Source organism: Capricornis sumatraensis, chromosome 12 (assembly GCF_032405125.1).
Source record: "Capricornis sumatraensis isolate serow.1 chromosome 12, serow.2, whole genome shotgun sequence".
NCBI classification, from domain to species: Eukaryota; Metazoa; Chordata; class Mammalia; order Artiodactyla; family Bovidae; genus Capricornis; species Capricornis sumatraensis.
Window position 1 is genome coordinate 32,627,573 of NC_091080.1, and position 12,100 is coordinate 32,639,672.

The 12,100-nt window shown below is 44.7% G+C and overlaps 1 protein-coding gene across 2 annotated transcripts in view; it reads left to right on the forward strand.

Annotated features, from left to right (window-relative positions):
- Window positions 1-998: 998 nt before the first annotated feature.
- The window catches only part of LHFPL6 (LHFPL tetraspan subfamily member 6), a 235,517-nt gene continuing 224,415 nt past the window's right edge, over window positions 999-12,100 (forward strand). Inside the window, exons 1-2 of one of the 2 annotated variants that reach the window (XM_068984516.1) lie at window positions 999-1,131; window positions 2,657-3,232. In XM_068984516.1, coding sequence (XP_068840617.1) covers window positions 2,848-3,232 — 385 coding nt within the window. In that variant the 5' untranslated portion in view covers window positions 999-1,131; window positions 2,657-2,847. Of the gene's footprint in view, window positions 1,183-2,656; window positions 3,233-12,100 lie in introns of both variants that reach the window. The other variant, XM_068984515.1, reaches the window with a different exon arrangement.

Sequence of the window (12,100 nt, forward strand, 5' to 3'; positions counted from 1 at the left end):
CAGTGTTTTCTAGGTAAAGAAATTCAATGGAGGTATTGATTGCAAGAGTGATTGGACCGAAAGGTGGAAGGGAAGAGAGGGGGGGAAGAGAGAGGAGAGAGACAGACAGAAACAGAAAGGGGAGAGAGGGGACAGACAGGGAAAAACGCTTTGAAAGAGGTTCCCAAAGAGGAGGTCTCTTGGGAGAGGTTTGCTGGAATCTTCCCCTGCTTTTTTCCCTCTGGCTTGGCTGGAAAGGCGGCTGCCAGACGGAACCCCAGAGGGGGCTCTCTGCTCTCTGCCTCCCATTCCCACGCCCACACTGGCCTTGCTCACCCCGGCCTTGCTCACCCCCTTCCAAAGTGACCACATCCCAGGAAAGCTCGGAAGGAATCACTGCACCAGTCTCTAGAACCCTGCTCTCCATCTCCATCTCCTAAAGGCGGTCGGAAGCCGGAGCTTAACCCCCAAACACCAGACTCAGGAGAGCAGCCAGGGAGCCGTGTCTCAGCTCCCAGAACCCGCCTTCCCCCCCGTCCCGCCGGGGAGCACCCCAGAGGACCAGCAACTTTCTCCCCCACTTCTCAGTCTGTCTGCCTCCATCCCACTCTCGCGTTGGAGCAGTGACGGTGCGAGGAGAGCAGGAGGGGGCTCGGGGCCGGAGGGGCCGAGGAAGCCGCCCGGGTTGAGGGGGGTGAGGTGGGAGGGGACCCCGGCTCCAAGGGGCCGCGCCCCCTCCCCGCCCCGCGCGCCGGGAGAGTCCCCGCCGGCAGCGCCCGGGCCGCGTCCGCTCCGGGTCGGGGCGGCCGCGAGGGGAGGGGACAGGCGAGAGGAGGGCCGGGCGGCGGAGGGGAGGAGGCGCTGCGTGCCTCGCCTGCCAAAGGCAGATCAGATCGGCTCCTCCGCCCGTGAGCCCCGGCTCCCCGCGCGCCGCCCCAGCGCTCCGCCCGAGCCGCCGCCGGAGAGCCGGAGCCGCGCGGGCTGCCCGGGCGCGGCGCCGCGCGTCCTCCCGGAGACCTCCGCCCCCTGCCGGCCCCTGCGCGCCCCTCCCGCGGCCGGCCCCGGAGGCTCCGCGGCTGTCGGGGACCGAGGCGAAGAAGGAAGGACGGTCCGGCGCGCCGTGGATGCTCCGCCGGGGAGAGACAGCAAGTTGTGAGTGCGCCCCGGCCCCGGGAGGGAGGGCGGCCGCCGCCCGCCAGCCATGTGAGTCCAGCGCGCGGCTGCCCCGGGGCGCGGGCTCCGCGCTTTTCTCTCTCGCCCCTCGTCCCCGGACGCTGGAGTTGGGCTGCTCCCGAGGCTCCGGACTTCCTGAGCTGGGCTCCCCGCAGGCTCGCCTGGCCCGCCGCGTCCGTCTGCCTCCGGGGCGGGGTGGGGGACCCCATCCTCACCTCCTCCCTCCGCGCAGGGCCGGCTGGAAAATGTCCCTCTTCCCCTTTGGGGAGTTAAAGGATCGTTGTGTGTCTTCGGGGTGGGGGTGGGTGCGGCCGTTGCGGGGGGCTGGCTGGCTAAGGGCTTGTCTGGTCTTACCCCGCACCCCGGGGTGCCTGGCCCCAACCCGAGGTGAGAGCCCCCTCCCCACCCACTCAGTGCCCCCTCCCCGCGTCTGCCCCAGCCTTAGGGCCCAGACAGACCAACTTCAGCGACTAATGCTGATGCTGACAGCAGTTGACAAGATTAAAAAAAAAAAAAAAAAAAAGTAGCCGGAGCTCCCCTGGAGTGAGTGACACACTGGAGTGGAAAAGGGGCGGTGGGTGGAAAGCAAAGGGCAGGGGCGAGAGTTGGAAAGGAGAGAGGGAGGATTTGAGATAGACTCTGAGAGCTGGAGTCCTGGGAATGAAACTGTGGGGTGCATGGGCTCTGGGCGTCTGTGTTCTTTATGAAAAGTAGGAAAAGTGGTTCTAAGGAACTCTGAAAGGGAGGGCAGGATGCAAGTGGAACCCCTGGAATGACTGGAAGGTATGGACTCTTTTTCAGATGAGACACAGTCATTCATTTAGTGGGAAAGATGGTTCCAATAATTTAATTAGAAGCAATTAATCAGAATTGCAGATATGAAAATGAGTCGTACACAGGCTTTCTTTTGTTGACACTAGAGAAGATAGTTGAGACTGAAGGCATTCCCAAACACTACTGAATAAGCATGGCAAGACGCCTTAGAGTCCCATCCACTCTGTATGCCTAGACAGTCTGTAATTGTGAAAATGAGCCTAATTATTTTGTTCAGGCTCATGCAGAGAGTTAATGCACCTAAAGGAACACAGAAAAGTTGCTGCAAATTATGAGCGTGAACTTGTAAGCTAACTGAACAAACATGCTATGGTTATTTTAGTATAACATTCAGAATTCTGTTTACAGCCAGTGAGAGTGCTACATTCTTTTTAACGTGAGTATATGAAATGAATTCACTGGTTTGGCAAGTAGGAATAAGTCATGCATTTCTTTAGGTAAGTAGCTGTCCGAGTTAATTAGGGAACATGTGTAGGAGATAAAGACATGAAAAAGCTTTGAGCCAGTCTGACAAAATTTGAATTACGAAGAAGTTGATAGAAAGGGTTCTTCTCACTTTTGAACTATGGAGGTGTCTCTGAATGGGTGTTAATTGAAAGTTGCAGACCAACTGAGTTGGTCTTATCTTTTCTGTAAAGACATTTAACCTTTAATGTTATGGTTTTTCCAGGGACCAGCATCCTTACTGCAGAGAATGGGAAGTTGATGTCCAGTAAGACTGAGGATCCGTTCTGTTAATAGCCACTCTCCCGTCACAGAACTGTGGATTACCCGCGGGAAGCCGGTAGTTTGACAGCCTTTACTTCTTCCTGCAGACCCGGAACAGTTACTTTGAATCCTCCTTGCCCTGTCAGGTGAAAGATGGCATCCAGTCTGACTTGCACCGGGGTCATCTGGGCTCTGCTCTCGTTTCTTTGTGCAGCCACCTCCTGCGTGGGGTTCTTCATGCCTTACTGGCTCTGGGGATCACAGCTGGGCAAGCCCGTGTCCTTCGGCACTTTCCGGAGGTGCTCGTATCCCGTGCACGATGAGAGTCGGCAGATGATGGTGATGGTTGAGGAGTGTGGGCGCTACGCCTCTTTCCAGGGCATTCCCAGCGCCGAATGGAGGATCTGTACCATCGTGACCGGCCTAGGCTGTGGCCTTCTCCTCCTGGTGGCGCTCACCGCCCTCATGGGCTGCTGTGTGTCGGAGCTCATCTCCCGGACGGTGGGCAGAGTGGCCGGAGGAATTCAGTTTCTGGGGGGTAAGTGACTTCGGTCAACTTCACTTGTTTACTGGAATCCCGGAGCAATATTGAAAACTGTGTTCCAGCTGTCTACTGAGATTATGGTAATTGACACTTGGAACGGTAGGGAGATGTGGATATAGAGTGGCTTTGGGGACAGATTGCCAAAGTCAGAGATTCTTTACCGGAATTGCTTTATAAACATCAAGAGCTCTTAATTTCCGTATATCCCCAAACATGTACATCATTGGTCTGCTAAGTACCACCTCTGTGAGTCAGTAACATCTAGGTTGTTTATAATGTTGGAGAGGAGACAGTTTGGATTTTATAGCTACTGGCTCTTTACGATCAACAACCAGCAATTACAGTATCCGTGCCTTTCTCGAATCCTGAGATCTTAAGAGATGAAAACTTCACAAAAAGTAGAAAAGGTTTTTGATTCAACATTGTCACCATAAGCCTTTAATGCTCTTTGTTGGATATGAAATTGAGCCTTGCCCCATCTTAAATTATATTTCTAAATAAGTGATTACAGTTTTAAATGAGAGACCAGTTTTACATGAACAATTATGAATTTCACTATGCCACAAAGATAGGCTTAATTACTTTGTTAGGACTGCTTTTACTGTGAAGGAAAAAAAAAGGAATTTTTAGCAAGTGATGTGTGCTTGTTTCAAATGGACTGGCTAGTCTCACTAACACCAGAAAAGGTTTGATTTTTACTTGGGTTTCCTCCAACATGTATTGCTTCAATATTTCTGGTCATATGGTTTTAATTATACTTTATTTATTTTCCGCTGTGCCTTTCACCTCCATTTTTCAACCTGACGGGCTGAACTTGTCTGATTTAGAATCCGCCTTGGTGAAATATGACAACCTCTGCAGATAATACAGAACACGGGGAAACAGGAAGCTAGGAAAACATATAAAATATATTTGTAACTTCATTGCAAAGTAAGAGTCTGCGACCCGGCTCTTTCTTTGGGTGCTCTCTTGCAGTCTTTTGTGAAAAATCCAGAAGAGGAAAAAACACTACAAATAGAGTCCTCAGATAGAGTCTACATATTGGAGACATCCCAACAGATGATTTCAGATTATCTACTATTGAACTTTCAAGTAACATTTTGAGTATGAAAATTCTTGTGCTGAAAATGCAAGGGGCCCAGAGTTTTGTGTTTTGGAGTAAGAGATCCAGTTGTTTGCAGTTCTTTATTTCCTTACCAGATGTCACTTTGTTCTCATCTATTTGGTTTTGTGTCTCACTCTGCCCTAGGAGGTAATTGGGGGGCTTAACTGTCCTTCCTTTACTGTTCAGCGTTGAGCGCAAGTCTTGGTGTGATGTATAGATTCCTACAGAAGGACAGTACCGGAAAGCCATTAGGAAACGGAATGAGGTTTTTGCAGAGAGTGGAAATAGAAATCCGGAGTTAAAAACTTGTTGATACCTCTGATTTGAAAAACAGAACTAATGCCAGGAATATTTAAAAGTGGTTTTTTTTTTTTCTTTAAGAATAAACTTTTGACTTGCTGTTTGTGTTTCATTTGGCTCAGGAAAAATACTTGGACAGTTTCTTTTTCTCCTGGTAAATATTACTTTTCATTTTTTCCTCTTCACTTTGGGGCAGAGGCTACTATGATTTCTGGCAGAACAGGAAAGTGCTTACGAAGAGGAATCAGTTTTTATTGATTACCTTTAAATGTCTCATGCAAGAAGGCAACAGGAAGTCAATCTGAGACTCGTGAGATTTATGCTTCTCTCTCTAAGCTATCTCTAGATTTGGAAGAATTATAAAGAGCTTAATGTTCTACTTTACAGAAAACTCAAGGGGAAACACCATTGTAGAAGTTATATATACTTTTAAAAGGTCTGTTTTTTCCCTCGTATATGCTCTTCATGAACTCTCACTTGTTAAGAGTTACTGACATTGAGCTGAGGATATAGATTCTTATTAGCATGGCTCAAATAGATTTCTCATATCCTGCAGAAAATAATTCTAAATATGAAACCTCAGGGCTTTTCTGATTCAAACCTTTTGGGACCCGAGTAAGTAAATATATCCCCACTACCCAAGACAGTCATCATTTTAGAATTAAAAAATAACTTGAGCTACAGAAAAGATTTTGAAAAGTTTGCCATTAATCACTACCACTTTAGTGATAGACCAGTTGACCAAAAAAGTGCTTCAGAAAGAATTCCTCCTGTTCATTTCATACTTGTTCAAGTTTTTATGCATAAAAACTTGAGTGATAAATGGGTTTCATAAAGACAGCACAATACCAAATCACTGAGTTCTGTGAATGTAATCAATGTCTGTGCTTTCAAAATACAGTCAACATTACAGGGCACTCTGCTATAAGGTGGATTCTCCTTCTAAAAAATGATCCACCCAGAAAGGTTATGTTTAGCTAAACTTAGGATTGCTCCAAAAACAACAGGAAGCGGGAGAATGGCTGAGTGCAGAAGCATCCTGCTTAACTCCGCCTGCTGGGTCCAGAGTGTGCACATATGGTGTAACATCAGGCAGTAAAACCCCTGCAGTACTTTGGAACTAGTTAAAGGACACAGTGTCAACTTCATTTTGAATCGTCTTGCTATGGTTGCTTAGAGGTTAAAATGTCACCTGCAAACGAATGGAACAACACAAAGGGGGCACTGTGGTCCACAGACATTTACTACCTATAAAAGAAGTCCTCCGAGGAGTCAGTGGCTTCTGCCTTTCTCGCAGTAACTTGCTCATAAACTTTAATTGCCACCATCTCCATCTTATATTTTAAGTCATGTCTTTGTCATAATTTTTAAAAACCAGCTTGGGTTGAGTTTTATCCTCAATTGAATTTTTAACAGGAAGGTAGAAAGCCTTTGAAAAGTAGCACGTCTAGTAAAAATGTTCACATGCTGAAAGTGTAGTTATGGTGTTATGAAAAGATAGAGGTTGTAACGTTTTTGTTTGTGGAACGCAAAATTATGTCCTTTCCGATACATCATTAAGTACTTTAATAGACTTTTTAAAAGCTTACTTTAAAACCAAACTTTTGACGTATGCGTTAGAAAAATACCTTCTTTACGGGCTCTGTAAATGAAGCATGTAAGAACACTGCAAAGATATATTAAGGCTATCTTAAGTTCAAATGAGCTGACTCATTGGAAAAGGCCCTGATGCTGGGAAAGATTGAAGGCAGGAGGAGAAGGGGACGACAGAGGATGAGATGGTTGGATGGCATCACCGACTTGATGCACATGAGTTTGAGTTAGTGATGGACAGGGAGGCCTGGCGCGCTGCAGTCCATGGGGTTGCAAAGAGTTGGACACTACTGAGCGACTGAACTGAAGTTTGCCCACTGGTGCTTGTAATTGTCAGGGTCCGAATCTGTAGATTTCATCTTTGGAAATTGCTGGTGTTATAATGAGAGGGCACGGAAGAGTCCCAAATTGGCATTATTCCATATTTCGTTTGGATGTGAGTTGCATAGGTGTTTAAAATGAGTGTAGAATGCAAATCAGTAGTAAACAACTACCTTTCCAGTTGAGACACTGTTCTGTTCAAAGAAGCCAGGTGAGACCATCTTGTCAACTAATTGATGGTTAAGTGCCACTCACGACAGTAATGACTACAGAGTGCTTCTTGCCACAAACCCATCTCTGTGCTGAAAGCATCATGGCCTCTCCGGAGCCCCTCGCTGTCGGGCTCCACCTGGACTGGTCCTTCATCCTTTGGGATGAGGGCTCGCAGCATCTCTTCCCCTTGCTCCACTTTCAACCTGATCAGACATACGATTTGTCCCGTTATGCTTTCCTTCACATCCGGGTTCTCTGTCACATGACAGCTGAGAAATAAGGCAAGTAAGTGTTGGTGTGTTAATGGGCACCGTAGCCTTTTAGTGACCGTGTCCTCACTGTAAGAAGTTGCTCTAATTTTTAAGAAATCCAGGCATTTCCTGGGCCAGTTGGGGCAACAGGCAGAGCTCTTCTTGCTCCTCTTTAAATTACATCTTAGAGATTACGAACTACTGTTTCCTGCTTCTTCTAACCTTACCATGTAAAGTCCAGGTGAGTTACTTTGAGCCGCTTAAAAGCCACTATACCCATAATGTCCAAATCTTCACTTCCTTCTTGTGGAGTAGAGTCTTTCTAAGAGAATCATCTGATTTTTAACTTACTTCCCTTTGCTGCCACCGGCTAACACAGTGCTAGCCGATACTTCTGAGGTCAGGGTCTGCCTGGACTGGTTAGCTTCACTAACACATTTGTTGTTGTCTAGTCGCTAAGCTGTGTCCGACTCTTTGCAAACCCATGGACTCAGCACGGCAGCCTTCCCTCCCCTTCACTATCTCTCGAGGTTTGTTCAAATTCATGTCCATTGAGTTGGTGATGCCATCCAACCATCTCATCCTCCGTCGCCCCCTTCTCCTGCCTCAATCTCTCCCAGCATCAGTCTTTTCTAATGAGTCACTTCTTCGCCTCAGGTGGCCAAAGTATTGGAGCTTCAGCATCAGTCCTTCCGATGACTATTCAGGGTTGATTTCTTTTAGGATTGACTGGTTTTATCTCCTTGCTGTCCAAGAGACTGAGGAGTCTTCTCCAACACCACAGTTTGAAAATCAATTGTTTGATGTTCAGCCTTCTTTATGCTTCAGCTCTTACATCCATACATGACTACTGGAAAAAACCACATAAACTAAACTAAATCAGGTGTCACTAACACACTAACTCTCAAGATTTACATCTGCATAGGTTTATGAATTGTCCCCTTGCCTTGTAAAACATGTATTTTCAGTTATAAGAAAAACCAGCTGAGGCATGTGAATTCATAATCATCTCAAAAGGAAAACTTAAAACGCACACTCAAGACAGCTTTACCTCACTCTATAATACATAGGCAGCATCTCAAGATGCATCCAATTTGTGCCTCATACAGAGTCATCGCTGTTACATTATCGGTTCTTGACCTTTGCAGCTGACTCTAGCTTTCCAAGGGTGTCCTCTTGTGTGTATTGCTTATAATCAGAAAGCATAACAGCCTCAAGTTTAAAACTTTTATTCCTGGCTATCATTAAAATTCATATTTTTGTTTTCATAAGGCATCACATTCGTGTTCGAAGGAACACAGATTCCTGGGGGATACCAGTAGCTGTAAACAGGAAAAGCAGAACCATTTGGGAAACAAGTAGATTGGAGAAACAGTTGGTTATGGAAAGTTAATAAATTTTATTACAGCACAGAATCTAGAATATTTTGATGCCTATACCAGCCTCTTGCAGGGCATGAGGAAGGTGTAATATTAAGTGTTTTCCTAAGTAATTTGCAGTGGGGTCCCTGAAGGGACTGTTGATCCTTAGAACATATTCAGTTCTTATTTCACCCCAGTGAGGCAGATAATTTGTTGTCTCTCTCTCTCTCTTTTTTTTTTTAACAGCTATGAACACTGAATTTTAGAGTGACACCCGAAGTTATCCCGTGAGTTATTGGCTGAGTTGTGAATGCTATCACCATAATATTTCAGCAATAATTGAAATTCCATTTTGTATTATATGTAGAATTCAGAATTTCTGGCCATTAGGAATAATAAGTCTCTTAACATAGGTGAATATTTACATTTCCTTCTAGCCCTATAATATTTAGGATAGTAAATAACATCTTATATATTCAATTAATACTTGATGTATTAGTTTTAGTTATTTATTAGCAACATTTTTATCTGTAAGTGACCTTGTTCTTTCCCTCATGGGAATATTTCAAAGAAGAAATAAAATATCACAAATGTGAAGATAATTAAGGCAATGACTCCTTAATTGATATCCCTGTACAGTGTTAGTCTTTTGGAAAACATGTATGTTCTGTAGTCATATATGTTGCATGATGCTACATAATTCTACATCTCTCTCTTCAAGCACATTTTGAAAGCTCCGAATGGACTGTATTATCTGCAATAAAGAAACAAGCTTTCACCCCTCCCTGCTCCACCCTCAAAGGCCCGTTCTGTGTCCCCTCCACCAAAAAGAGCTTCAAGATCCCGTTCTAGATCTCGTTCAAAGTCAAGGTCACGATCCAGATCAAGTTCCAGAGATTAACCCAGAACTCTCCATTCTTTGCACACTATTATGGAACACTTTCCTACTTGCTTAGTCAGTTACTCTTTCATGTTTCTACTTGGCCTCTTCTGCAAGAAGAAACCTCCCAAAATGGGCACACAGAAATTGGATTTGTAGCCAAATTTGATGAAAAAGATGAGGTTCTAAAGAAATGGCATGAAGTCAAAGATCCTCTCCCTTCTTTGTAGAATTAAGATAACTTTGATTTTATAGCTTTTGAGCTAAAATAACTTTTGTAAAGATTAAGCTCATTTAGATTTTTTTAAGTATTTCAGCAGGATCTGCTGGAGGGGTTTTGTTATTGTTATATTTGTTCGCTTAATTTTAAATTAACCTTTTCAGGCTTTGAATACTTAAGGCTTTAGAGGGAGAACCCAATTTTCAATTATGTTGGCTTTTTATAAAGCTTGAGTTATGTAAGATTTCAATAAAAGTTTGCTACCAAGAAAAAAAAAAAAAAAGAAACAAGCTGCTCTGTCTGAATATTTGTGTCCTCCCACAAGATTCATTTGTTGAAATCCTCATGCCCAGTGGGATAGTGTTAGAAGGTAGGGACTTTGGGAGATGATTAGGTCATGAGGGTGAACCCCTCACAGATGAGATTAGTGTGCTTATAAAGAAGCTGAAGAGAACACCTCACCCCTTCTCCCCATGTGAAGATACAAGGAGAAGAGAGCCCCCACCCAACTGTGCTGGCCCTCTGATCTTAAACTTCTAGCTTCCAAAAATGGGAGAAATAAATTTCTGCTGTTTCTAAGCCATGTAGTCCACAGTATTTTTTTTTTAAATTGCAGCTTGAATGTACGATGAGACCAGCTAAACTATTTTTTTCCCCCCAGGTTAACTTTAACACTGTGTTTCACAAACTTATTTGGAAATTGCAGAGTCCTACTTACCTATGATAGGCAATAGCATCTTTTTGAATTAGTGGCCAGCACAACAAACTTTAGGAAGTGCTGAGTTATAACATGTTATAAATCCAGGGCGTGAGTGTTTATGGGTGGTTGGATGGCATCACCGACTCAATGGACATGAGTTTGAGGAAACTCTGGGAGTTGGTGATCGACAGGGAAGCCTGCGTACTGCAGTCCATGGGGTCGCAAAGAGCCGGACACGACTGAGCGACTGAACTGAACTGAGCAGTATTTATTGAATGCCTACCAAATGTCAAATACCACACTAGTATATAAGTTCAGATAAGGTCACTGCTGTGGAGGCACTCATGGTCTTATGGAGGAAACCAACATGTGAGGTATAATTACAGTCCAAAGGACTCATGACATAGATGTCCATTCCATTGCATACAGTTGTTGAGAGGCTGGTGAGGCTCATTCAGCTGCCAAGTGAGGGGCTCACCAGCCTCACATGGTGCCAGTCATTTCCTGCTTCACAGGAGACTACATTTCCCAGAAGCCTTGACTCCTGGCCTCTGGATAGATTAGGCCAATGGGAGGCACTGGGAAAAACAGGAGGCAAGGAGAAGCCAGGGTATGTCTCTCTCTCTAGCTCTCCCTTTGGCAGCATCTTTGGCAGCAATTGTCTCTCCTCTGGAAAGCCCTGACCTTCATGGTCACAGCTTCCCTCGGAAGCCACTGATAACAGTCCTTCACCAGGTACACAGCCCGGTTCTTCTAGTCATTGGTGATGCCCTCTTCTTCCAACTCCATTCCAGTCTCATAGATGGTAGTAGTTTTTTGTTGATGCCAGTTTCCAGGTCACCTCTTTAACATCTATGTGGCTTTTTAGCTCTTCCATCATCTGTGTAACCAGTTTCCTGTATTATATTGCATTCTCTGTGTTTGAAATACTTAGGCTGGTTTCTGCTTTCCTGGATCCTGGCTAAAATACAATACTTAATTCCAGTTCCTGCCTTAGCCAAATTGCAGATTATATCATACTATGAACTTTGGGGGGTTTTGGTGAATGACCAAAAATCACCAATGTTTAAAAATGTTCAGGGTCCACTGAAATGTGAACAAAATGCCATAGGAGCACAGGAGAGGAAGGGACCTCGTGTCTGGAGGGGTCTGCAAAGGCTTCGTAACAGAGGCACTAGATGAGCAGGGTCTGAAAGATGAGCAGAAGACTCCTTGGAGTTTCGAGCAGTGGAAATGTCAGATTCTCAAAGCCAAGGAGTTATAAAAAGATCTGATGGGTGTTCAGGAAATGGCAGTATCCTGTAAAGTATGGAGTGGGGGTGATGGAACGAGATCAGGTCTGAAAGTCTGTATTTTTGTTTCATGGTAAGAATTCTGCACTTACTAAAGTCAACTTTAGACTGAAGTCTTTGAGTGGTTATGGGAGAAACTGACTTAGGAACTATATAATATAGTAGCAATGAGGAATAAAGGCTGATCTGGGGAAACAATAAAACCAGGAAAGGCAGCAAGAGGCTTGTTATAGCAGGCTTGGCCAGAGATGGAGAAGACCTCAGCAAAGCTGTGGGAATCAGAAAACGATTTTGAAGACATTTCTAAGATCGAGGCAAAAGGGTTTTATGGCTCCTATTTTTAGACGAATAAATGATTATGGTTTGGAGACGTAATAGATTCCTTTCATAGCTTATGTCAGTCATGTTACAGGTGTGTAATATGGTAGAGCAAGACAGGAAACTAGTTATGCCTTAATGACTTAATATTATCAATGATTATTGTCCCTATGCCGTAAGTCAGTTGCATTGAAGGCCATGAACGATGAAATGTCCTTGTGTTATTCCCGTGTAAGTTATAGTTCCCATATGTTTGTCGAATCAAATTTTTGAAAAAATGAAATGTGCCTTTAAGTTCTAAATTGGTA